Source organism: Vespa velutina, chromosome 3 (genome assembly GCF_912470025.1).
Source record: "Vespa velutina chromosome 3, iVesVel2.1, whole genome shotgun sequence".
NCBI classification, from domain to species: Eukaryota; Metazoa; Arthropoda; class Insecta; order Hymenoptera; family Vespidae; genus Vespa; species Vespa velutina.
In genome coordinates, this window is record NC_062190.1 from 5,582,621 (window position 1) to 5,606,269 (window position 23,649).

At 39.9% G+C, this 23,649-nt stretch overlaps 1 protein-coding gene across 13 annotated transcripts in view; it reads left to right on the forward strand.

Moving 5' to 3' along the window:
• LOC124947720 (nucleolysin TIAR-like) overlaps positions 1 to 23,649 on the forward strand; it is a 506,703-nt gene that overhangs the window by 404,275 nt on the left and 78,779 nt on the right. For all 13 annotated transcript variants that reach the window (XM_047490256.1, XM_047490261.1, XM_047490260.1 and 10 more), the window contains one exon: positions 19,184 to 19,271. In XM_047490256.1, coding sequence (XP_047346212.1) covers positions 19,184 to 19,271 — 88 coding nt within the window. The remainder of the gene's footprint in view (positions 1 to 19,183; positions 19,272 to 23,649) is intronic.

Consider the following 23,649-nt stretch of genomic DNA (forward strand, 5'->3'; position numbering starts at 1 on the left):
TTCAAGGAATATTATAAGAATATAATATTCTTGATTGTATTGTGTATGGGCGAAAATAATTTAGGACAGTGAGAAGGACAAAAGAAGGGGAGCAAGTTTGACTAACCAACCCTACATGCTCCTTACTGATCAATGCAAGCGATCGGTCTTATCTCGAAAAAGACACCCTTCCCCCAACACGACAACAGACCCATCTCTCTCGCTCTTTCGATCCTCTCTGTCTTCAATTTCACCCTTCTCTTATCGACGACCCACCATCTCCCGTTACGCAAACTTTTCTGATCGTTCCAGTTATCGGAGCTCCTCTAGAAGAAAAGAGAACCTGCCCTACGTACAGGCCAACCCCGTGAAAGCCTCCATCCCATGTTATCGCGCGAAAACACGGACTTTCAGCGCCCTCGAAAAATTGCAAGACCCCTTTAACGGTCCTTCTAGAACTAGAAAGACAGAGAGATAGATAGTTAGATAGATAGAGAGAGAGAGAGAGAGAGAGAGAGAAAATAAAGTCGATTTATTATGCCAGGGATTGACGCGTTACACGACCGAACCTTCGAACGATTTCAAACGTTGGTATATGTATGTCGAATTTTTGGGCGATCAAATTTTCAAGAATATAGACGTTCCTTTTGGCAAGAATATTTTGATATGTTATATGAAAAATTGTCTAGACGATAAACACGAAAGAGAAATAACAATTCGGCCGTATCTCGGATCATGCCAAAATGAAAGTATTATACAAAGTAGTAAAATAAATATTTTGTAAGTAAAGTAGAGAAGGGCAGAAAGATAAGCGATACCATTGGTATTACCGTCTTCCATTGTGGAACAAAAAAATACAGGAGCCATGCAATAGGATTATTCCTGTACAGTTAATTAAAAAGTCGACTGGGATCGATACAAATCCGCGTTACGATTATACAGCACGGCTTATGTTTCAGGCATTGTTAGCGCAAGCTGCCGTACAAAATATACCCCAGGGACTCATAACAACATCGATGTTGCGCAAACTTTAATCTCGAGCTTACAGTAGTTAGTAATACCCTGCAGCTACGTGTCACCTCGACGACGACGACGACGACGACGACGACGACGACGACGACGACGACGACGACGACGACAAGGACAACGACAACGACAACGACAATGACAATATCCTGAACAATTTTTAGTTATTGTTAACAATGTAACCACGCCGACGTCGATAAACTTTTCTATCGTAGGTGTATCAGAAAACGTCGATTTGAATTTTTCCCGATATGAATCGAGGGTAGGAAAATATTTTGGATGCCGCCTATTTTAACGGTTTGCTCTTTAAAGGGGGAAGAACTTTCAACTTTCTCTCTCTCTCTCTCTCTCTCTGTCTCTCTCGTTCTCTCTTTAACTCCCTTTTTCTCTATTTTGCTCTCTTTTGCTCTCTCTCTCTCTCTCTTTAATTCCCTGTTTCTCTCCCTTCCTCTTTAATTCCCTCTCTCTCTTTCTCTCTCTCTCTCTCTCTCTCTCTCTCTCTCTCTCTCTCTCTCTCTCTCAGGTAGACATTCAGGAATTTTCTAAGGCACATCATCGATTTTCTAAAATCCTTGCGTCTGGATGTGTTCCAAGCAAGATAGAGATAGAGATGGATAGATAGAAGGAGAGAAGGAGAGAAGTCCTCTCAGATGGGTATGTCGTCTTAGGGACGATCGACGAGGGTAAAAGCGATGTAAATATCTCGTTGAATTCGAAGCGTTTCGGTTAAGAGCACCGATGATTTCCAAAGGATGAATAAATCGGTAATCGAGTTATCGAAGATTCGAAAGTGAGTCGGCCTCGAGCTGAGAAAAGAAATTCGAAATCCATTTGATGGGCGATCGAAGTGTGCCCTTTATGGGTACTCCACGTGTCTCGGGAAAGCCGTGTCGACGAGAGAAGGAGCGAGAAAGAGAGTACTGGAACACTCTTTCTAGGAGGCGATAATGTTGCAAATTTATATTCCGAAGGCGATCGAGTAAAGCTGCTGAATGTGCACTCTTGGCCGCGGCTGGTTTCTCTCTTTCTCTCTCTCTCTCTCTCTTTCTCTTTCTCTCTCTCTCTCTCTATCTATCTCTTTCTCTCTTTCCGAAGATGCTCCACCTACTACTCCCAAACCGCTTCTTCCTCGTCTTCTTCGTTTCTTAACTTGCTCCCCTTCCCCTTCGCGCCATCAGTAACCCGCACGTTCATCGTATCTTCTGTGAACGCGGCGCAATTCGGCCATGCTCGACCATCTCTCCCGTCAATCAGCAAATCGACAGCCAATTTTTCACACAACTTTTCGCTGTTCGACAAACTTTTTCCTTCGACGTCAAAACGTAAAAAGTTGCGTGCGCATTCACCAACGGTACGCGAATTCCCTGGCGTCTTTCTCTCTCTCTCTCTCTCTCTCTCTCTCTCCCTCTCCCTCTTTCTCTCTTTCCCTTCCTATCTTTTCCTCCCTTTCTATATAATCCCTCTCCTATAATGTCCTCTGTGCCTTTTATTCGAATTCAAACAAAAATTCTTTCCTTCTCCTACATTTCCTTCGAATATTTAATATTCCTCCGGGGATTTTTAAAATGCACACTACATTGTCGTGCCGAACGAATGGCGGAAAATATTTTTCGTCGTTTTCGAGTGCAACGTGGAGAGGGAGGAAAATGAGTGAGAGAAAGAGAAACAGAAAGAGGAAAGAGAGAGAAAGAGAGAAAGAGAGAAAGAGAGAGAAAGAGAGAAAGAGAGAAAGAGAGAGAGAGAGAGAGATAGCAGCAGCTCACCGACGAGAGGGCCGGGATTTAATGAAAGCACTTCGCTCGCGTTACCAGAACGCTCGGCAGAGTTCGAGACCAAACGAAATATTCGGTTTAATTATGGGTGTGCTATCTCCGACCGCGTGTAATTCGGATCTGGAAAATATTGATCCGTAAGTATAGTCAACGTGGCTTCTACGGGAGACCTTATAACGATGCCTGTTGGTTTCTTTCTCTCTCTCTCTCTCTCTCTCTCTCTCTCTTTCTCTCTTTCTCTCTTTCTCCCTTCCTCCTTTTCTTTCTCCTTCTCTCTCTCCCTCCTGTAGGTGTCGACATGCCGAAGAAGAGGAAGCAATCTTTCGAAAAATTATTCGGTTAATTGCGGCCTGGATGAAAACCCGTTCCGATTCCGACGAGAAATTCGATAGAACTTTCGCCTATAAATCGCTATCGTAGGGAGTAATTAATAACGATGGATTAATTACAGTTTTTCTCTCTCTCTTTCTCTTTCTCTCTCTCTCCCCTCTCTCTCTCTCTCTCTCTCTCTCTCTCTCTCTCTCTTTCTCACTCTCTCTCCCATACACTGGAATGTTTTGGTAAAAGTGCAAGAAGGTACGTGAAAGGGATGAAAGGAATATCTTTTTATCACGAAGGTTTGCTCGCTACGATATTAACATAATGAGCAATTAATCACACGAGTTACTACGTGTTCTAGTTTTCTCCAAAGGGGGGAACGTATAACGTAGAGAAGAGTAAGATAGATAGAGACAGACAGAAAACTCGTACGAAGAGGTTAACAAGCTGATGGAACAAAGAGAATGCTATCATTAGATCGACACAATGTTCTCTCTCTCTCTCTCTCTCTCTCTCTCTCTCTCTTTCTCTCTTTCTCTCTCTTTTTCTTTTTCTCTGTCTATAATGTTGTCCCTCGTGGCACTTAATGTTCACAAAGGATAACCGGTAAAAAGTTTCGTAATAGCCTCGGTCCATTCTTTCACAGACGACGTCCTATTTATATTTGACTATGATAACGTTCCGCTTCTAAGCTCTCTCCCAAATGACCGTTCGTCCAGCCCGTCCGCTCGTATCTTCCTTCGAGATATTACATGAACGACCTGCATCTCTTCGTCCGAAGATTCTTTGCCTTTTAATGGGCAAAGCATCGTAAAAAAAAAAAAAGAGAGGAGAAAACAAAGAGGAAAAAGGAGAGAATACTATCTGCATGCTATATACGCTATCGGATTTTCCGTACTCTACAGTTTATAATACTATGTTTTCACTAGCAACCGAAAGTTTTCCTTTCCTTCATTATCTTTGTCCTTCTCTATCTCTCTCTCTCTCTCTCTCTCTCTCTCTCTTTCTTTTTTTGTAGATTCATATAATTCTGTATTTTTACGTAATGACGAACTATACTCATTTTTAAAACCATTCATTTCACGTTCATTTTAACCCGATCTTAAATTTACGAATTCGTACGATTAGATTTCAAAATATCCATCGTGATGTTTCTTTAGGAAATAAAAATCATTCCGCGTGGATAATTAAAGCGATCCATCTCTTCATCCGTATCGCGCGTTTTCACAAGGAGATACGTATTTTCCCTCTTTTGGAACTCGATTTCCCGATTTCTCTTTCTCTCTCTTTCTCTCGTCTCTCCTCCATTTCCATTCGTCGTGCTGCTTAAAGCAGCCTTTGGCATTCTCAAGCAAAAAGAACCTCTTTCCAATGTCTCTCTCCCTCTCTCTCTTTCTCTCTTCCTCTCTTTCTCTCGTTCTCATTCTCTCCTCAACGTCGATGCATCCACACGACATCCCGCTAAGCGGTGCCCGCAAAAGCTGCCGACGGTGGTTTCCACGAGTTTTTAGCCTAGCTAGATCGATAGGAACGCCCGAACCAATGTCGAAGGGGCGCTCGGTGAAATGGCGAGAAAGATAGAGAGAGAAAGAGAGAAAGAGGGGAAGGTGGAGAGAGACAGAAAGAAGGGAGGAGTAGAAGGAAAGAAAAAGAGGGTTGAAAAAAGGGTGGGAAAGAGGGGAATGAGGGTGAATGGGTTGAGAAGTGGTGGACGCCACTTTGTGCTGCATCGACATGAATTTGTATCCCTCCGGAGATGGCCGGCCACCGTCCACATTTCTCTCCCTCACTTTCTGTCTCACTTTCTACCCTCTCTCTTTCTATCGCTCTCTTTTTCGACCTGCATCACTCACGGATACGATCGACTTTTTCTCTTTCTCTCTTTCTCTCTTTCTGTCTCTCTCTCTCTCTCTCTTCCCCTCTTTCGGTCTCTCGGTCTCTCGGTCTCTCGAAAAAGCACACCGTTTCTGCGCAAACTAGCCGTCAACCAAAAATACGTCACGTCCAACCGATCCCAAGAGCGAGCAGGCAAGCGGAATATCAAACTCGATCTTTTCGAATGAGACCTGCCACGTCGAAGCAGCTTTCTTTGACTCGCTTGTGCACGAGCGAATATCTATCGTAGCCCGTTGCATCGTGCTACGCATTAATGCGTCCGTCGTTAGTTTCGAAGAAATAACGCGCGTCACGCGAACCTAACCGAATCGATAAACATGACTCAACGAGCCTCGTAACAGTGTATCGGGGATAGTTTTAAAGGAAAGAAAATGGGAGAAAAAAGAATGACGAAACTATCCGTTCTTTAGAAAGAGAAAAAAAAACAATGGAAGATTTGAGAAAGAGAAAGCTCATTTTTTCGTGATTTCGAAATTCGAAGTGAGACGTCAATTTTTAGAAATAATGAGGCTACATTCCGTGACGAAACTACGACGTCCTTCTCTTTTCAAAAGCTCACGCAATAGAGTCGTCATTTTTATTATCCCTAAAGTTAAAAGTTACTTCGTCATTTTTTGTCGAAACTTTTTTCATATTGTCCTTTTCGAAAAACAAAGAGAGAGAGAGAGAGAGAGAGAAAGAGAGAGAAGGAGAAGGAAGAGGAGAAAGAAGGCAGATAGCAAAGACGATGTGCACAGATTTTCTAGAGAAGACCGTAATCTCGATCCTCTTCTCGATAATCGTAAAAAAAGCATTTCCTCTTGTTCTTTTCTCTCACCGTTCTCGTCTCACTCCATCTCTCCATATTCTCCGTTGCTTCTTTTCCACGAAAACGGGATCTCGTCCGATAGGAAAGCTAGACTCGATTGAGAGTAAGAGAAGAAAGAGGAGGAGAAGCAGGAGGAGGAGAATAAGTAGTAGGTGGAAGTGGAGATGATAAAGAAGAAGAAGAAGATGAAGAAGGAGAAGGGAGATGCTTCCTACTCGAAGAAGCTGGTCGATACTCAACGCCGCTCAGACCACGGGCAAACATTTGCCATGTAATCGCCGCCCGATCCAAGGACCAATGATCCGAGATAAGATTAATTTTTCGTACATCCTAACGTCCTCGTCGTTCCATCAATGTCATCTCGCATTAAGCAACGTAACGTTCTCAATCTTCTCGAGTCGGTCCTCCCACCGACATCGTCGCGACGAATCGACGAGTATTATTCGCGAGAAATCTAGTGAATTTCCCCTAAGAAGAATTCAGTCGGAACTGGGATATAGTATCGAGTGTTGGCTAATAAACGAGCGAACACTCGGAGATCCAATTAGAAAATGTGGAGAAAAGGAAATATTACCACGAAGTAATATAATCTTTAATCATTGGATTATTATTCAGATCTCTAAGTATTTTTATTCTTTCCCTCTCTCTCTCTCTCTCTCTCTCTCTCTCTTTATCTTTTACGAATCTCACTTTGTAAAAAAAAAGAAATGAATCTTACGAATATGTTTGGAATCGGGAAGAAAAAAATAGATTGCTTTAACGAATTCAGAAAATAATAGAAGATGAAATAAAGGATAGATCCTTAACCATCGAACTTAATGTCTACTTCTCTCTCATCTGCATTTCTCTCCTGTTTCGTATATCTCAGTCGATCATAATCACAAGATCCACTTTAGTTTTGCTGAAAAGCGGTAGATTCGAGGCTCATTGGCGTCGGCTTTCCTCCGGAACTTTCTCTATTACACCGCGACGTAAATATGTACCCCGTTTAACCACTCGGTCGTTTCGACTAAAGTTCTCTCTCTCTCTCTCTGTCTCTCTGTCTCTCTCTCTCTCTCTTTCTCTCTCACTCTCTCTCAGAAGCGTCAAAGCGTTCTATCGGTTTGTCACTCTCGCCTCGCGCATCAAGCCGCTAAAGGATTCGGGGTTGCACTAGCTGTAAATAGTCGGCGCTCTTAGGAGGATGTGTATACGAGTAGGTGAAGGGAAAGAGAACTCAACTATAAGTTAGAGGAGAAAAAGAGAGAGAAAGAGAGAGAGAAGAGCACGGATATTGTGGCGCGATAGCGCTTCACCACTACCGGAGAGTACCGGCTATGCCGTTAGATACGTCGTATCCATAATGCGACGAGCTTAGCGCGCGCATGTTAGGATCGTGCCGGTACAACCGGGCAGATTGAGGCTTAGAGCGACGGCAAACAGCATCAATTTGGCATCGCGCCACCACGCACGCTGATGGATACACGATAGCTGTGTATATAGCTCTCTCTCTCTCTCTCTCTCTCTCTCTCTCTATCTATCTATCTATCTATCTCTCTATTCCTCTTCCTCTCTCTTGATTTCTCGTAGGTATAGAGAACATATATAGAGCCACGCGAACGCGCAAATGCCGTCGATCGTCGGCAAGGCGGGGAATCATGCTTTACCTAGAGACCATTTAATTAAGCTGATTCAATGTACATGAGACAACCATTCGCAAGGATGAAAAGGAGTAAAAGCAGATCTCCAAGAGAGAGAAAGAGAGAAAGAGAGAGAGGTAAAGAGATAAAGAGAGAGAGAGAGAGAGAGAGAACCAGAAACAGAGACAGAGAAAAAAGAAGACAGACGGAGAGATATAGAGACAGAGAGAGAAAAAAGAGCTAGAAACAAAGATAAAGAGAAAGGAAGACAGAGAGAAACAGAGATAAAAAGAAAGAGAGTGAGACAAAGACAAAGACGGACAGAAAAATAGAAATAAGATTTACTTGAAACCAAGATTCCGAAAAATCTTCGAATATATTTTTCAATTAAATTTTTCGATTTAACTGAATCAGTAACGTCATGATAAAAATTATCGTGATTAAAATTATCGACGAGTAGAGACGGTGGTCGATCGGCTGGTAGAAAGAGGCAAGCCTCTACTCTTCCCCAAAAGTCCGATGGACAAATCGGGCGCGAGACGTATCTACGTTCGTCTAGGGACGATGCATCATGCATCGCGTCGCTGCAGGTACGCCGCTGCCATACCATACGCGACGCTCCTATACTATACGCCGGCCTTACCCCCCCCCCCTACTTCGAGCCCCATGCATTGCCCAATATGTCGTTCATCCCCTAAATCACGACGATTTACAGTTGAGCCCGCGTGAGCGCCCTATCGATGCCAGCTATAGCGTTTGGTGAACGAGTACGTACACATACGGACGTATACACACACCTATACATATGCAGACACATATACGTGTTCTTTCTCTTTCTCTCTCCTTCTCTTTCTCTCTCTTTTTTCTATTTTTCTATCCCTCTTTCTCTTTCAACACTCACAAAGCTGACGAAATAAAAACTATCGGCTAAAACTCGCTCTCTCGGTAGGACGCGTACCGACTCTACATCTTCCCTTTGTTTCGAAACTGTCGACGAGCTATGAGCTCGAAAGAGCAATAAACGAGGGTATCTTTGGAAACAACGAGCTTTTTTCGTGACGTCGACCTACCAACAGCTTGGATAAAAACTATTCTCCGTAAGATTAAATCACGTTGATATTCCTATCTTTCTTTTTTTTTTTGCTGTCTCTCTATTTCTCTCCCCCATCTCCCTTTTCTTCTTTGATTCAAAGAGTTCACAAAGCGTTTACCAGTTTTCTAGATGACAATAAAGCTATCACCAGATAAGTTTGTAAAAATAATTAAAAAATGTCACTCTAATTGCCACAATAATTATTAAAAGTTTCATTCGACTAGATACGTCTATTTACTACCCTCTCTTAGTGGATCAATGAAGATACTCAAGAAACATAACCTTTCCTCGGACTTTGTTCTCCCTACGAAAGAGAAAGAGTTAATTGTTTTCGTATATTAGATTAGCTTTTCCAAGAGAATTTCTAATTCGTAGAAACGTATTTATACTGGTCGTGAGCAGATTAGAGGTTCAGTAAAGGATTCAGAGAGGGGAAATGTAATAAGGCTCACATCTAAATTCAAGGCATATTCGACTTTAGGGGATCACCATTAATCATACGATCAACGTCGACTTTCCTAGTCGGACATAAATATTTGCTTTAAGCCTATCCACCCCGAATCGCAAGCGGCTATATTTTAAAGAGCACTCGCCAACGAATTCGATGATACGTTAAAATCGATTTTGTCCACCGATTTTCTCCAGTTCTATAACGAGATCGTCAATCCTTTGACAAATGTGAATACGCGAATCGTGAGGAAGGAAGAGGTGTCGCAATTTGACGATAATAAATCAGAACGAATAGAAAAGAGAACAATCGATCGAAATAAAAATTCATTATCGATAAGAAGAGAAATAGAAAAACAATATTAATGTACAAGCATATAGTATAAAAATTATTCTTTGACCTTAACTTAAATTAATTCAAATCATAAACATTGGAAAGGAAGTAAAGGTAATTGATCGTTCTCAATTTTTAAATAAAACTAAAACTCTCGAATTAGAAAATGTTTGAACAGTGGTCTTTTAAATAGAAAGAGCGTTGGACTCTGTAGCATATCCTACTAGCAGAACAACCAATTTGTCGCAAAGTGCTTCCATTATACGGTCGACAATACACTTTCGATTCTGCAGTATTGTTACGAATGTATCGGGAGGCCGATGGGCTAGCCTACGGTTCGCGATATAACAGATGCACACATCAGCTACGATCAAACGGGACTGCGAGAAGGGAACGAGGAATTGACGCGCTTGCGTGAATCGTATCGCGACTATCGAGGAATCGCCAATGCACTAACAAAGAAATTAATTAGCCCGACGCGTAGATCGCTAATTGATTTGTAACCTCATTAATTAAGAGATCGATCATTGTTCGGCCGCTGTGCAACGCCTTCATTAATCTCGACGAACGTGACATTTCTCTGACAATAAAAATAAAATAAAATAAAACAAAATAAAACGAAATAAAATAAAATAAAATAACATAAAAATAAATGGAAAGAAAAGAATAATAGTAATAAAAAAAGGAAAGAAAAAAAAAAGGGAGCCGACAATTCCAATTTTGTAAAAGATCCGTGATAATAATTCATTTTGTTCGTATCGTATCCATCGGACGTCGCGTATAATCACCCATAATAAAATATTTTTCCGGGCCGTCGTTATGCCTTCCCGAAAGGATAACGATTTTAATGCTCGTGCAAGAAAGAGAGAGAAAGAGAAAGAGTAACTGAGTGGGGCAAGAGAGGAAGAAGTTGCACAGTGAAAAGTGCACTCAGGCCACAATCGCTAATGACTTTTCTTTCCAACTACCTCCGCGACTTTTTTTTTCCTTTCCCTCTTTCATTCCCCCTATCCCTCGTCGCTTCATTCTTTCTCCTCTTTTTTTTTCTTCCCTTTCTTTCCTTCTTCCTTTTTTCTTAGTCTTCTTCTTCCTTTTTTTTTCTTTCCATTATTTTTTTTTTTTTTTTTTTTTTTTTTTAGATCAACGAAGCATCGAAGAAAGAGCACTGTAGCGCGATACCGCCTCGTTGTTACGGAACAGTCGAATCGTTGCTTTCTCCGATAACGTTTCAATACCGATCTATTCCCACGAGCAACGGCAATATTCGAGGCGAGAATCGTATAGGAAATCGCTCGCGGTAGAAACAATCGAGAAAGAGTTCCGGCGGGAGTCAATCTGGTTAAAATCCCAATAGAGTGCGGATCAACTGTTTATTACCGATCGACCGATCAAGAAAATAAAACGAAGTAAAAGAAAAAGAAAGAAAAAGAGTGTAAGATGGACAGAGCGGGGTAAAGTAAGGGATATTGAGGTGAGGTGAGGTGAGGGGAGGGAAGGTGAGGTGAGGTGATGGGACGTGAGGTGAGGTGAGATGAGATGGGATTTAGAAGGGGTAAGCGGTAAAAGACAAGGACCGATAACGGTAGCTCTGCTGCGAAACGAAGTGGGGAGAATAAGGCGCTCGTATAAAAGAGGGTAGTACCCACCACCACTACCTTCACTATTACCACTACCAGTGGAGATAGGAGAGATCACCGGTGAATACAAATGTACGAATTAACCGCTGATTGGCCGCAACTCGATCAACTTCGTGTGATTGCTTAGTTAGAGTTTAAATCAAACTCGTATCGGCTTGATTTCCTCGATTCTCCAAGTGGAATTTGCCGTTCTCTTTTCTTCCTTTTTGTCGGAGCAACCCTTGACTTCAGCGACCCCAACACTTTGCTCGACTAGAAGAGAACTCCGAGACGATAGAGAAGACGTCTGAAGAGTGTGGAAAGGAAGAAGGCCGGTCCTTGTTAGGGTATCTCCGAAGGTGTTTTCACGCGGACAAATGCTTTTCACGGTTTCCTGACTTTCCTCGACTCGCCATCGGCACTCACGAAAATTCTGACCGGTCTTTCCTAAGGGTATGATTTAACGAGTACTCAGGTGGAATGTGTGCAACCGAGTATTCCCAAATTTTCGACCTTAGGATTTTTCTCGTGCCAGTTACCACGCGTAAACGCTTCTCTCTCTCTCTCTCTCTCTCTCTCTCTCTCTCTCTTTCCCTCTCTCTTTCAAACATACGTTTCTAACCATTGACACGGTATAGCCCAAAAAACCATTATATAAAATTTACGAATAAAAAAAGGATACAAAATGTAAAGGGTCGAACGTTTTATATCAAATTCATTTCATAACAACAAACGACATTTTCATCGAAGCTAACGCTATCGATGTGACAACGAATCGTAAATAAAACAAACGTAGATCCTAAAAGACAACATCGAGCGAAATAAAAAAAAGAAAAAAAATAAAAAAAATAAAAAAAGAGACAGAAACAAAAATGTTCAACCCTTCGCATTCATTCTCGCACGAAACGTCAGCGAGTTGTTATCATCTCCCGATATCACAGAGCGTATAAATTCTCCTATTAAATCGCACACGGTTCTGGGATATTTCGAATTAAAAGAAAAAAAAGAAAAAAAAGAGAAAAAGAAGGGAAAAAAAGCAATGAAATTTTGTCGAAAGATGGAAAAAGTTTCGTCAGTAGATTCGATAAAGGTAAATCGAAAGAAACGTTCTCCAAGCATTCCACCATCGGAGACGACGACGACGTGTATTTAAAGTGCATACCGAGGCCCGGCCAAGCTAGCAAGATCCTATCGTGACCGAGCCAATAACGGGCAGGGCGTTGCGTGGCGTTCATCGATTACGCCACGAAATCGTCCGTCGACCAATCGGAGGAGATCGTTGAAAGGGCGATTCACGGTCGGCTCGAGTCGGTCGGGATGTGACCCATATTTCCGATCCGCGAAATCCTAAGCCAGGGTTCACAGAGGTTTATGAGTACCCATATGTGTTCTGCCACACCTTACAAACCACCTTACCACAACTCCCACTTCTCTTGCTACGTTCTATGTCAACTACGTTCTATGTTCATGATCATACTTATCTTCGTCGCTATCGTCATCGTTGTTGTTAATGCTGTTATTAATGCTATTGTTGTTGTTATTGTTATGTTTATTATTATATTGTTGTTGTTGTCGTCGGGGAGCCATTGGTCATTACTCTAGCATCTAACAGAAGAGAATAGATCCCTATTTTCAGAGACTTTGTATATCTTGATACCATCCTATCATTTTATCATGAGAAAAAGAGAGAGAGAGAGAGAGAGAGAGAGAGAGAGAGAGAGGAGGGGAGGAAATATAAAGAGAGAAAGAGAAGAAGAAAGAATGCAAGGAACATTCCTGAATTTCGCTGTCTACCAGCCATTATAAATCAACGATTGTCCCGGGAAATTAAGGAAAGGCTTGATCTACGATCGACTTTTCCACGTTTTCCTCTCTGGCATTATCGATAGAACCATTCGATAGTTCTTAAAGCACGTTCTTCCTTCTTTTCTATCTATATACCCATCGTTTTCTATACTTTCCTCGTCTCTCTCTTTCTGTACTTTTACATAGCAACATATATACACACATACATACACACATACATACATAAATACATACATACATACATACATACATATATATATATATGTGTGTGTAAGATAAGATCGTGACACGTGGCTCGAATCGCTGTCCACTCGCATTCGTCCTTCTCTACCGGAAGCAATCCGTCCTTTAGAGTGGCACGTAGTGAAAGATCGAGCCGTTTACCGGACAAGTAAGCGAAAGAAAAAGCGACTAATTCCAAACGAAACATATTCAAGTTTTTCGATAGGGAACACTTAATCTACCCTTTTAATATTTAAATCTTTTACTCAATGATTCGCAGATTTACCCTTCTAGAAATAATTCGACGTTATTGCGGTATTAAAGAGTCGGTCACGAAACAACAATTGGCCAATGATTTTTCTTTCCCTTCAATTTTCTTTTTTTTTCTTTTTTCACATCGAACTAGTTTTTAATATCAACTCTTTCTTTCTTTCATTCTTTCTTTCTTTCTTTTTTTCTTTCTTCCTTTCTTTCTTTCTTTCTTTCTTTCTTTTTTTTTTTCTTTCTTCCTTTCTTTCTTTCTTTCTTTCTTTCTTTCTTTTCTTCTTTTTATGTTCCCTTTTTAGATAATTCTCGAGAAGCACTGCGATATTGCAGGACCGACCGGATTATTTTTAAAAAATAGTCGATAATCGTCTTGGCAAAAAAGTAATCATATTTCTGAGCTTGAACAGCTCGAGTTATCGAGCCTCATGATCGATCGAGTACTTCCCACCACAAGAGCGTTCTCCTTTACATACTACAAACTCTTTTCTCTCTTCTTTGAACCCTTCTTTAGAAACGTTACGCTTTCAAAAAACTCTCGTTTCGAGCGAGTACCTCTTACTAGAACGATAAGTGAAGAAACTGGAAAACTCTCCTCGTCGATTAAAAGACTGCTGTATAAAAAAAAAAAAAAAGAAAAAAGAGAAATAAAGATCAAGTAACGTTCATCGTATCTCGATGATCGTTATTTTATATAATAAAAAAAAAAAAAAAAGAGGAGTAATTTAGTTGAATGAACGATTCTTTTTGGTATTAAAATATTAATGAATTGTTATTAAAGATTTATCTCTAACTATTTAATTTGAAAAAGAAAAATCGCATCCAGAAATTATACAACACTTCGTTCTTCGTTGACATTTCACATGTATAATATATAAATTAATTCTAAATATGAATTTTCTCGTGGGAATATATACAAAATTTGACACATGATGACGAGCTTCATGAATTATAGATTAAAAATTAGAAACATAACTCAGCATCGTATACGTTATTATTGGTTCACTAATGTACGTAGAAAGTACCTAACACGGGCTAGAACGCTCGAAACTTGGTAGAGACGAATAATATCATTAGAATTTTAACGATCTTTGCGAGAGCCAACAGCAGCCGCGATCGTTGACGCGCACGATCGCGATGACGACGGTGATAATAATTATGTTTGCGCATCCGTCATCGTTGGCTACCGGGTCTGTCGACGTGAACGATGACTATAATAATACCGGTGGTACCAGACTCGCCACTCAACCGGAATCATCGTGCTGTCCAGCTCCAGCAAAACTGTATTAGCGGGAGTTAACTCGGCTGACCAGGCTCACGAATACATGCGAGAATTCATATAGCTTCATCTTTCTCTCTCTCTCTCTCTCTCTCTCTCTCTTTCTCTCCTCCTCTCTACATGCTCTTTCAGGCCTCCTGCGTCAGAAAGAGAAGCCTAGCTGCAATAATAAATGACGCTCCATTACTCCAGCTTTATTGAAAAGCCCTTCGTCGAACGTTCGGTAGACAGTAATACGCTATGATGCTCTCTTTCTCTCTATATTTGTCTCTCCCTCTCTTTCTCTCTCTCTCTCTCTCTTTTTTTTTCTCTCTCTCTCTCTCTTTCTCTATTTACATCGTTACCAACGATTCGATCGTTTTACAGACTCCCCATATAGATCTCTTTTTTCCAAAGTACCAACAGACCGTTTCTGCAATCATTCGTCTACATGATCTTTCGCTCCTTATATCTTCCTCTTTTTGAAGATTTCCTCGAGAGCATGAAGAATTCTTGCCTTTATACGAAGTGTCAAATAACATGGAAAGCTGGTGAGAACTCTTAAAGGTTTTTCCTTTTCTAACCTTCGTCTTCCTTTTCCTCTTTCTTCCTTTTTACTCGAAAAGATTTCTTTTCTTGAACACATACATTACTAATTAAAATTGTAATACTAGTTGACTGATTAGAATGAACTCATAAAGAAAAGTTCTAATAACGTTTTCATAAAATGAGAACACGATATTCTGATTATTTAAAAATTTGATGTCGACGTTATACAGAACGTTTATCAATTAAAAGAATGACATCGTATGATGTTCGACGAAGTGTCGTCGTTCACGTCGACGTGGAAAAGAATGAAGTTTTGTCGATTTCTTTTAAAAGGAATGATATCTATCAAACAGAAGCTTCGATATCCACCACTCGAGATACGATGACCGAGGAGTAGATGACGAGCTTTCGAACTAATTCACCAGAATGAGCTCACTGTATATGTATCTGTACGTGTCTGTGAACATTTCTGTGCGCCAACCAGAATCTCCTCGGGGGTAGACCATCAAACCGATTGTAATCAAACCACCCTCAATTCCTTCACTGAAACTATCCTACCGTTAGCCCTTCTCCTATCCCTTTTCCTTCCCTTTTTACTTCTGTTTTATTTCTTCCATCTCTTTTTTCATAGATATAACTCGATTTTCGACTACAGCTTCTTAACCCAGTTACCCGATGCATCCTACCTTTAAAGGTGACGGTGAAAGCAAAGGCGAAGAATAAGAAAAAAAAGAAAGTGAATGGGGGTCGATAAGGGTTGAAGAAATGAAAGGATAACGTTCGTTGATCCAATCGAAGTTACTTCGTGAGATCAGATTCGCCATTGGATAAGGAAAGGAGAATGATGATTTTCCAAAGTCGATAGAACTCTCGAGTACTTATTAACGACGCTAATGTGATTTTCGAACATTAGACAAAAGCACCGTGAAGTAGATAGAAAGAGATAAAGTAAGAGGAAACGAAGAAGCGTCGGTTTTCTTGAGGTAATTCGAGATCTCTTATTCTCAATTCGATGAGAAGAGTAAGACGACGTTGTGAAGTCGTTAGAATAAAGTGAGACAGAGAAAGATCTTGCGTTGCAGTCAACGTGATATGCTAATACGGAAAGATGTCGCTCGACCAAAGGTAAATTTGCACGAGATCTTCTAATTCCTATCTCGATCTCGAAAATTTCGAAGATTCCGTGTCGCAGACGATGGACGACGACGAGTTGGTAAAAAATGCAAATGAGGTCAACAAACTGGCACATCAATGGTAATAAATGGAGAATCCATCTTAAACTCTAAAGCAAAGTGGAGCAATTAGGGATAGAGTAAACGAACTGGATTTCGCAAGAACGAAATGCATATTCAGCGAACACGCTAAAGCCGCGGCGCGTAGGTGCCGACAATGGGGTTGAAAGGGGGTAGGAGGAGATGAAAGGTGGTAATGGTAGTGGGGATAAAGGGCTGGTGTATGGGCTATGAGTAGAAAGTATAGAGAGCTTGAAAGTACCGGTTTCGCGCGTACACTATATCGACAGTTTTACCGCGTCTTTCCTGCTTACTGGTGCAAATATTATTTATTGCCGTAGAAGAAAATTTCCATAACTCCAGATTCGGCGAAAGCCGACTAACAGTCGGCCCACTCTCGGCTTTCTCACCGAGTCTCTGACTCAGCTTCGAATCCGAACGACCTTCTTTTTATTTTCTTCTCTCTCTCTCTCTATCTCTCTCTCTCTCTCTCTCTATCTCTCTATCTCTCTCTCTCTCTCTCCGTTGTGCACAAGAGTTACATCGCTTAAGTATTTTTCTCAATTTCCCGAGCATGACATTACGCCAACCTTCTTTCCTATAAAAGCTAATATACCAATCGAGACGAAAGCCAACCTCGAGCGAGTAATAAATTAACGCGTGAGTTTCCGCCGAAGCTAAAAATACTTTCCAATGATTTGAAGTTCATGTGTGTGAGTATGTATGTTTACATAGAAACGAAGAAGAAGTGAAAGAAAGATAGAGAAGAAGAGAGGGATAGGGAGAGAAGGAAAGTAGAGAGACATTAAACGAGAATGATTAACGATCGAAGCAAATTCGATAGTCTCTCGATTTACCCACAACTGAATTCGAAATCAATCTCGACGCCTTTCCCTTCAATTATACGACGAATTAGATTTAAGCGAGCCTGCAAAAAAGTAGTCTTGGCGCTCGAACAGTTATTTTGGCGGAAGAGAACGGAATAGTGACTATCTTCTGAACATTAAGTAATAAATAATATTCCAAAGTTCGATCCTATACTTCAGATATTTGAAATTACTCGATCTTTTTCTCACTATATATTCATTAATTTATATAATTATCGGCGATAGTAAACATATAAATGAAGATATCTCTATAGAATATATCCTAATATCTCCATAGAATTATAAACATTTTAAATATCAATAATAATTTAAAATAATTTGATTTTATAAATATTGCCCTTTCGTACGATCGGTATCGACTCTATCTTACTTTTTCTTTCTCATCTGTATTCTCTCTCTCTCTCTCTCTCTCTCTCTCTCTCTCTCTCTCTCTCTCTCTCTTTCTTTATCTTTCTCGTGTAGTCGCCGCCGGGCCAAAGCAAATGCAAACAAAGGCCGCGAATAAATATGGGGTGCACGCGGTATTATCCAAGGTATCTACCTAACCTAACAATGCTAAATTACCGGTTGCAATTTTAATAGGAACGTTGAAAGCGAGGGATACCCTTGCTGTGATTTTACGCTCGGCCGACGCTTTTGCGAAGCCGCGATAATTGTGTTGAATACCTAAAGAATAGGCAACGCGACGACGTTCTGGCTTACCTCAAACAGATTCTCTAGAATCCTTCTCCGTTGTACAGTGAATGTAACGTGTGTCGTTACGCGTACAATGTAATGTTTTAATAAAAAATCATTATTATCGAAGAAACTATATCATAAATACAATCTTGAAAATAGGACTATGCGATAGAATTTTCATCATACGTTCCTGAAAGGATTTTGGTTGCACAGCGACGCTGACCCTGGTCATTATTGGTCATTATCTATTTCATGGAGAACGCTGATTGCTCCACCAGAAACAATTAATTACCGCTTTATTTTATATCCTCCATATTGTTACAATTTAAAGACTATATATATATATATATAAAATATATATATAATGCATATATATAATATATAATATATATAATATGTGTATATATATATATATATTATATATAAATATTGTAATATTATGTAAATTCGAACAATTGACGAGATATTGTAATATAAATTACAATAAGATATCGTATGTAGGTATCGAAAAGCACTCGGAAACCTCGTAAAACAATAAATATCGATTGATCTTATTGGACTATCGATCTGAATTAATAGAGAATAGCGAGATATCTCCTTTACCTCTTCTCTTTTATTTGATTTCATCATTCCAGTGCGAACTTTGAGAAGTATTAAAACGATTGTTGTTTTTGTATAAAAATAAAAAATGTTTCAAAGGTGGATCTAGTGTCTGATAAAATTTTTCTTTTATCATTTCTCAAAGACTTCCTTCTTTTCTAAATGTATTATAGATATTAATATATATACATATATAAATGTTTATCGTTGTCATTGATACAGGACAAATCTCGTAAGATCTTTTTATGTATAGAATTTGCGTATAATCTGGTTAGAATAGATCGTATCGAAATTTTCAATAACAGACAAAGTAAACACATGGATTCTATCCTTTTAGTAATCATACTTAACCTGAAACGTTCATCAAACGATAACAGTACGTACGAAGATTTCCTGCCGACTGTATAATAATATTGTAGCATTAAAGTATCTTCTTTAAAATTTTTCTCATTTTTTATCATATTTTTTTTCATGCATTTCATATTATTTACTGGTTCTTATGCATATTATAATATATACATAATATATACATAGGAGTTGAACGTTGAAATTACGGTCACGTTCTCTGATCAAGGATATTACTGTTAAATTTTATTATATGTAATTTTAAATGATAATAATAATTTTCGAATTACTCTTCTCTTTTATTATAATCACATACTTGCATATTATATATATATATATATATATATATATATATATATATATATATATATTATACAAGTTCATCGTATAGATTTAATCACTCTAACGAAGGCCTTTTATACTCTCTATTTCAGAACACTACCACATATTCGTAGGAGACCTGAGCCCGGAGATCGAGACGCAGACCTTGAGGGAAGCCTTCGCTCCCTTTGGCGAGATCTCGTAAGTCCTCTTAATCTTCCTCATTAAGGACGACTTACCGTCGTCCTTCTCCTAACGTAGCCTAGTTGCTGCTCTATACGAGCGCGATAATATAGCGCCATAATGCGACCAATGATCCTTCTCTTTCTCGACGTAGGACGCATATATATATGTTTCGTTTTTGGTCAGAATATAATCAACGATGCTCATCGTCTTTAGCCGTAATAATAATTATTGATCTATAACCTTGTTAATATTCAAAAAGATAATCATCGATATTATACGATAAAAATTATAGAGAATTTATAACCATCTTTAATATAGAAAAATATATAGACAAGTTTGAAAACGGAGAGGGTGATTCTGAAACTGCAGTATAACGGTATACTTCCGTGTCTAAGTACGGTAAGACTTTCATAGAGATTGCAATGAAATTTCCAGAAGTCGCAGAAAGATAAATGGTAAATCAGAATATTTTGTTTTATCAAACGGTATCGTTCGTTTATTACATTTTTAACGAGCGCATTCGGCCTCGCTCTCTCTCTCTCTCTCTCTCTCTCTTTCTTCTCTTCTCTTCTCTTCTCTCTAACCGAGGAACTTTTACGAGTTTCCATCATCGTCGGGACATTTCATGATGCACCACCAACGCGAAACGATAATAACGCGTATATCTCCGTGATCGCTGGCCGGGAATTATGGCGCTGACCTTGTATATTCCTTCTAAACTAGTTGATCGATAGAAACAGAAAGAGAGAGAGAGAGAGAGAAAGAGAAAGAGAGATAGATAGAGAGAGAGAGACGATTTAAAGGTGGGACTATGATATCGCGAAGAGAACAAGTCGGCCGTGACTCCACAGAAGTCTGAAACGAAATTCCGTCAATCTCTCTCACTCTCATACATATACACGTTCATTCTCTCACCCTTTGTGCCTGATTGATTGTATCGACATTGTATACAGCGCAACGGGAAATACCGGCCTCTTGTCTGAATTCGCCGATATGATTTCGATTTGACGCCGAGGCGGGTCGCGCCAAAAGGTAATATTTTTTCGGGGACGAGGAATAGAAAGTCCGTCGATCGTGAAATACGCCGTGCGTGTATAGGGGAAAAAAAATGAAAATAAAACAAGAAAAAAAGAGAAGCAATGAAAGAGCGAGATAAAGAACGTGGGCGGTCGTTTCAAAATTGTACCAAAACTCATTTTGGGGATTCTTCGAAATATATAGAATTGTAAAAACGAGGATTTAACAAGCATTCCTTTTTCCCTGAATATACAATAAATCTTTAAAAAAAAAATTATAACAATTCCTTAACAAACATGTTATAGAAAACGTAAATGCATTAAATAAATTTCAAAAAAATTGACCTATACATAGAAAACTTCGACTGTCGACTCGATTGTTATCTACACTTATCTATGTATTTATATTACAATTAATTATTCTAAAGGGTGAAACGTTTTGTTGCGCATAATCATAGTAAATATAATTCGATATTTAAATATATATCAATACTCTCTGATTATTACATGTATTTAAATCGTATTTGCAAACATATTTTGCAGGCCAGATCACCGTAAAATATAATATTCTTCGAATCGTGAATTATATCCTATGTTAGCGTGGCATTAATTATGAATGTTATTTTATTTTATTGATATTTCTACTCAAAGTTGGTAAGCATAAATTGATGCGGTCTTTATAACGAAATAACGAGGAGGAAGAGAAAGGAGAGGAAATGAAAGGAGTAGAGGAGAGAAAGAGGAATGGCACGTAATTCGAGGAAAAGAAAATAAGAAAAAGGAATCGTTTGTGCGACGATCATTAATAACGAGCTTATTACTCGTCGGTCGATCGAAATGTATCGTCGATAAATATACATACACAAACTTATATATATTATATAAAGAAATAAATATTCTTCGTCCAAATTTAACGATACAATCGAGTTTCTGCCTACTAGGTAACATTCACAAATCGAGTATCAACATATAAACATAAATTTTAAATGTAGTATTAGCAGCAGGCTTCTAACACACAAAAGACACGTACAATGTAGATGGCGAGAATTCTCGAGCATGGAAAGACGCAAGTTTTGATTCGAATTCCCCGGCCTTCGCCATGCTTTACGAACGAACGAACGAACGAACGAACGAACAGACGACATTCGAAAGAAAGAAAGAGAAAGAGAGAGAGAGAGAGAGAAAGGGCGAGTGAGCGAAACAGCTGAAAGTAGGTACAGTTTGCACTGCTTGGCACAAGAAGGTGAGTAGAAAAATGGGGCCCTCTAGGAAAATCGATTCAAACTCGCTCCGCGAGTACCTAAGCCGCGCTTTAAAAAGCTAGTGAAAAATTGCCAGAGGTTTTCCTCTTTTATTTTGTTTTCCGCTTACTCCTTCCAACCTCATCTCTCTCTCTCTCTCTCTCTCTCTCTCTCTCTTTCTCTCTTTCTCTCTTTCTCTCTCTCTCTCTCTTTCTTTCTCTCTTTTCGTCCTGGTCTCCTCTCACCCTTAGCCTCACCCTCATCACCACTAGTACTCCGACGTTTTTCTCTAGCTCTTTCCGCGTACCTTTCATCCTAGTAGGGTGCCTCTTTTTCTACCGATTTTCTTCTTTCTGCGTGGTAGCTTCGAAAACTAGTTAGCGCCCAGCACCGGTTCTATAGCTACGAAAAGGCTTGCCCTATGGCCTTGCTCTTTCTCCATAGGGTAAACACTCGAGATTAATTATGCAACCTCTGTGTAAGCGCTGATCCGTTCGACATTCGATCGAGAGGGATATCGAAGGGCGATTTACGAGCGTCTACTCTGAAACACGTTCCCTCGTGGCTTAGACGAGGTAAAGTGTCGTCTAGTGAAGTAGAGGAGGAGAAGAAGGAGGAAGAGGTGAAAGTGGAGAGAAAGACGGTGTGGTGCTTCTGAAACCCCCAAGAAAGTCGTTTCAGATATCTCCGAGGTAATCTCATCGTTCCACGCTCATTATTCTCTCGTCAAGACGGCCAATTAATATCATCGTCGTGGCATCAAGAGAAAGCGAGAGAGAGAGAGAGAGAGAGAGAGAGAGAGAGAAAGAGAAAGAGAGAGAGCGAAGAAGAGCAAAACTCGTATTCTTGGAAAGGAGAGAACACGCCAGCTTCATTTCCCGTTTTGACAGATATATACAGAACTGCGAGTACTCTCGATCTCTTGAAAGTCGAGCGAAGACGCGCGAGCATCGTCTCGTATCGTCTCTCGCGAGAAGCTATTAACATTCTGTCTCATTCTCTCTCTCTCTCTCTCTCTCTCTCTCTCTCTCTCCCTATCTCTTTCTTTCCCACAAGAACTTGCTTATTCGAATGGCTGGATCGTGCGATAATATCCGCGTTAGGAATGCTACGTTTCGCATTATGTATCTCTATCATCTCGAGGAAGAGAAATAGATGGATAGAAAGAGAAAGAAAACGAGAGATAGAGATAGAGGTAGAGAGATAAATAGATAGAATGTGAGAGAAAGAGAGAGAGAGAGAGAGAGAGAGAGAGAGAGATAGGGAGAAAGATAGGAAGAGATTTTACATCCCAACGAGTTCAAAGGCTCTTCAACCCCTAGAGAGTCATCCATTAATAAAGCATTAAGCTCCCCGAATGCTCGACGATTGTCAAAAGAATTTCGATATGCCCCTGGTCGTTGCCTAACGACGCGATCGCGCGAATATTCCATGGATAATTTATCGGACAAGGGAAGAATGGCTTCGGTAGCTAGTAGCATGAACGCTTTTAACACCATTTTCTCATATTACGGTAAAGAGATCGGTTTATTACATCGATACGATCGACCATCGATCATTATCTCGGCAAAACGATTCCTATTTTTCATGCCCTTTCGGAAAATATTTCTTGCAAGTGCGTAAATGATGTTTACTATGTTAGCTATAAGATTAAAGAGAAAGAAAGAGAAAGAAAGAGAAACAAAGACAGAAAGAGGAAAATGATGTTCTTATTTTAGAAGGGATGAATTGCCGCGTTATGTTGTTTATATCACGGCTTGATCTCAAAACGAAGAAGCAAAGCTCGCTTTCAGGTTTAAATGGCGGCTAAGTAAGCTCTACCTTTACCTTCTACCATTTCCGCCGCCTTAGTCTTCACCTTTGACCATCCTTCAACGATACTTTGCTGTATACACGTACTAAGGATACATATACAGTTAAGTCTATGCGTTCTCACATGAAAACGATTTAGGTAGGCTCGCGAGCACTACCTTTTACTACTACCAATATCATCGGCATCTCACTTATACTTCGGGAAAGAGAGAGAGAGAGAGAGAGAGAGAGAGAGAGAGAAAGAGAGAGAAAGAGAGAAAGAGAAAGAGATAGCTCTCGTAGTCCGACACGAGGAGCCTAACTTATGATAGACGAAGGCTTCGT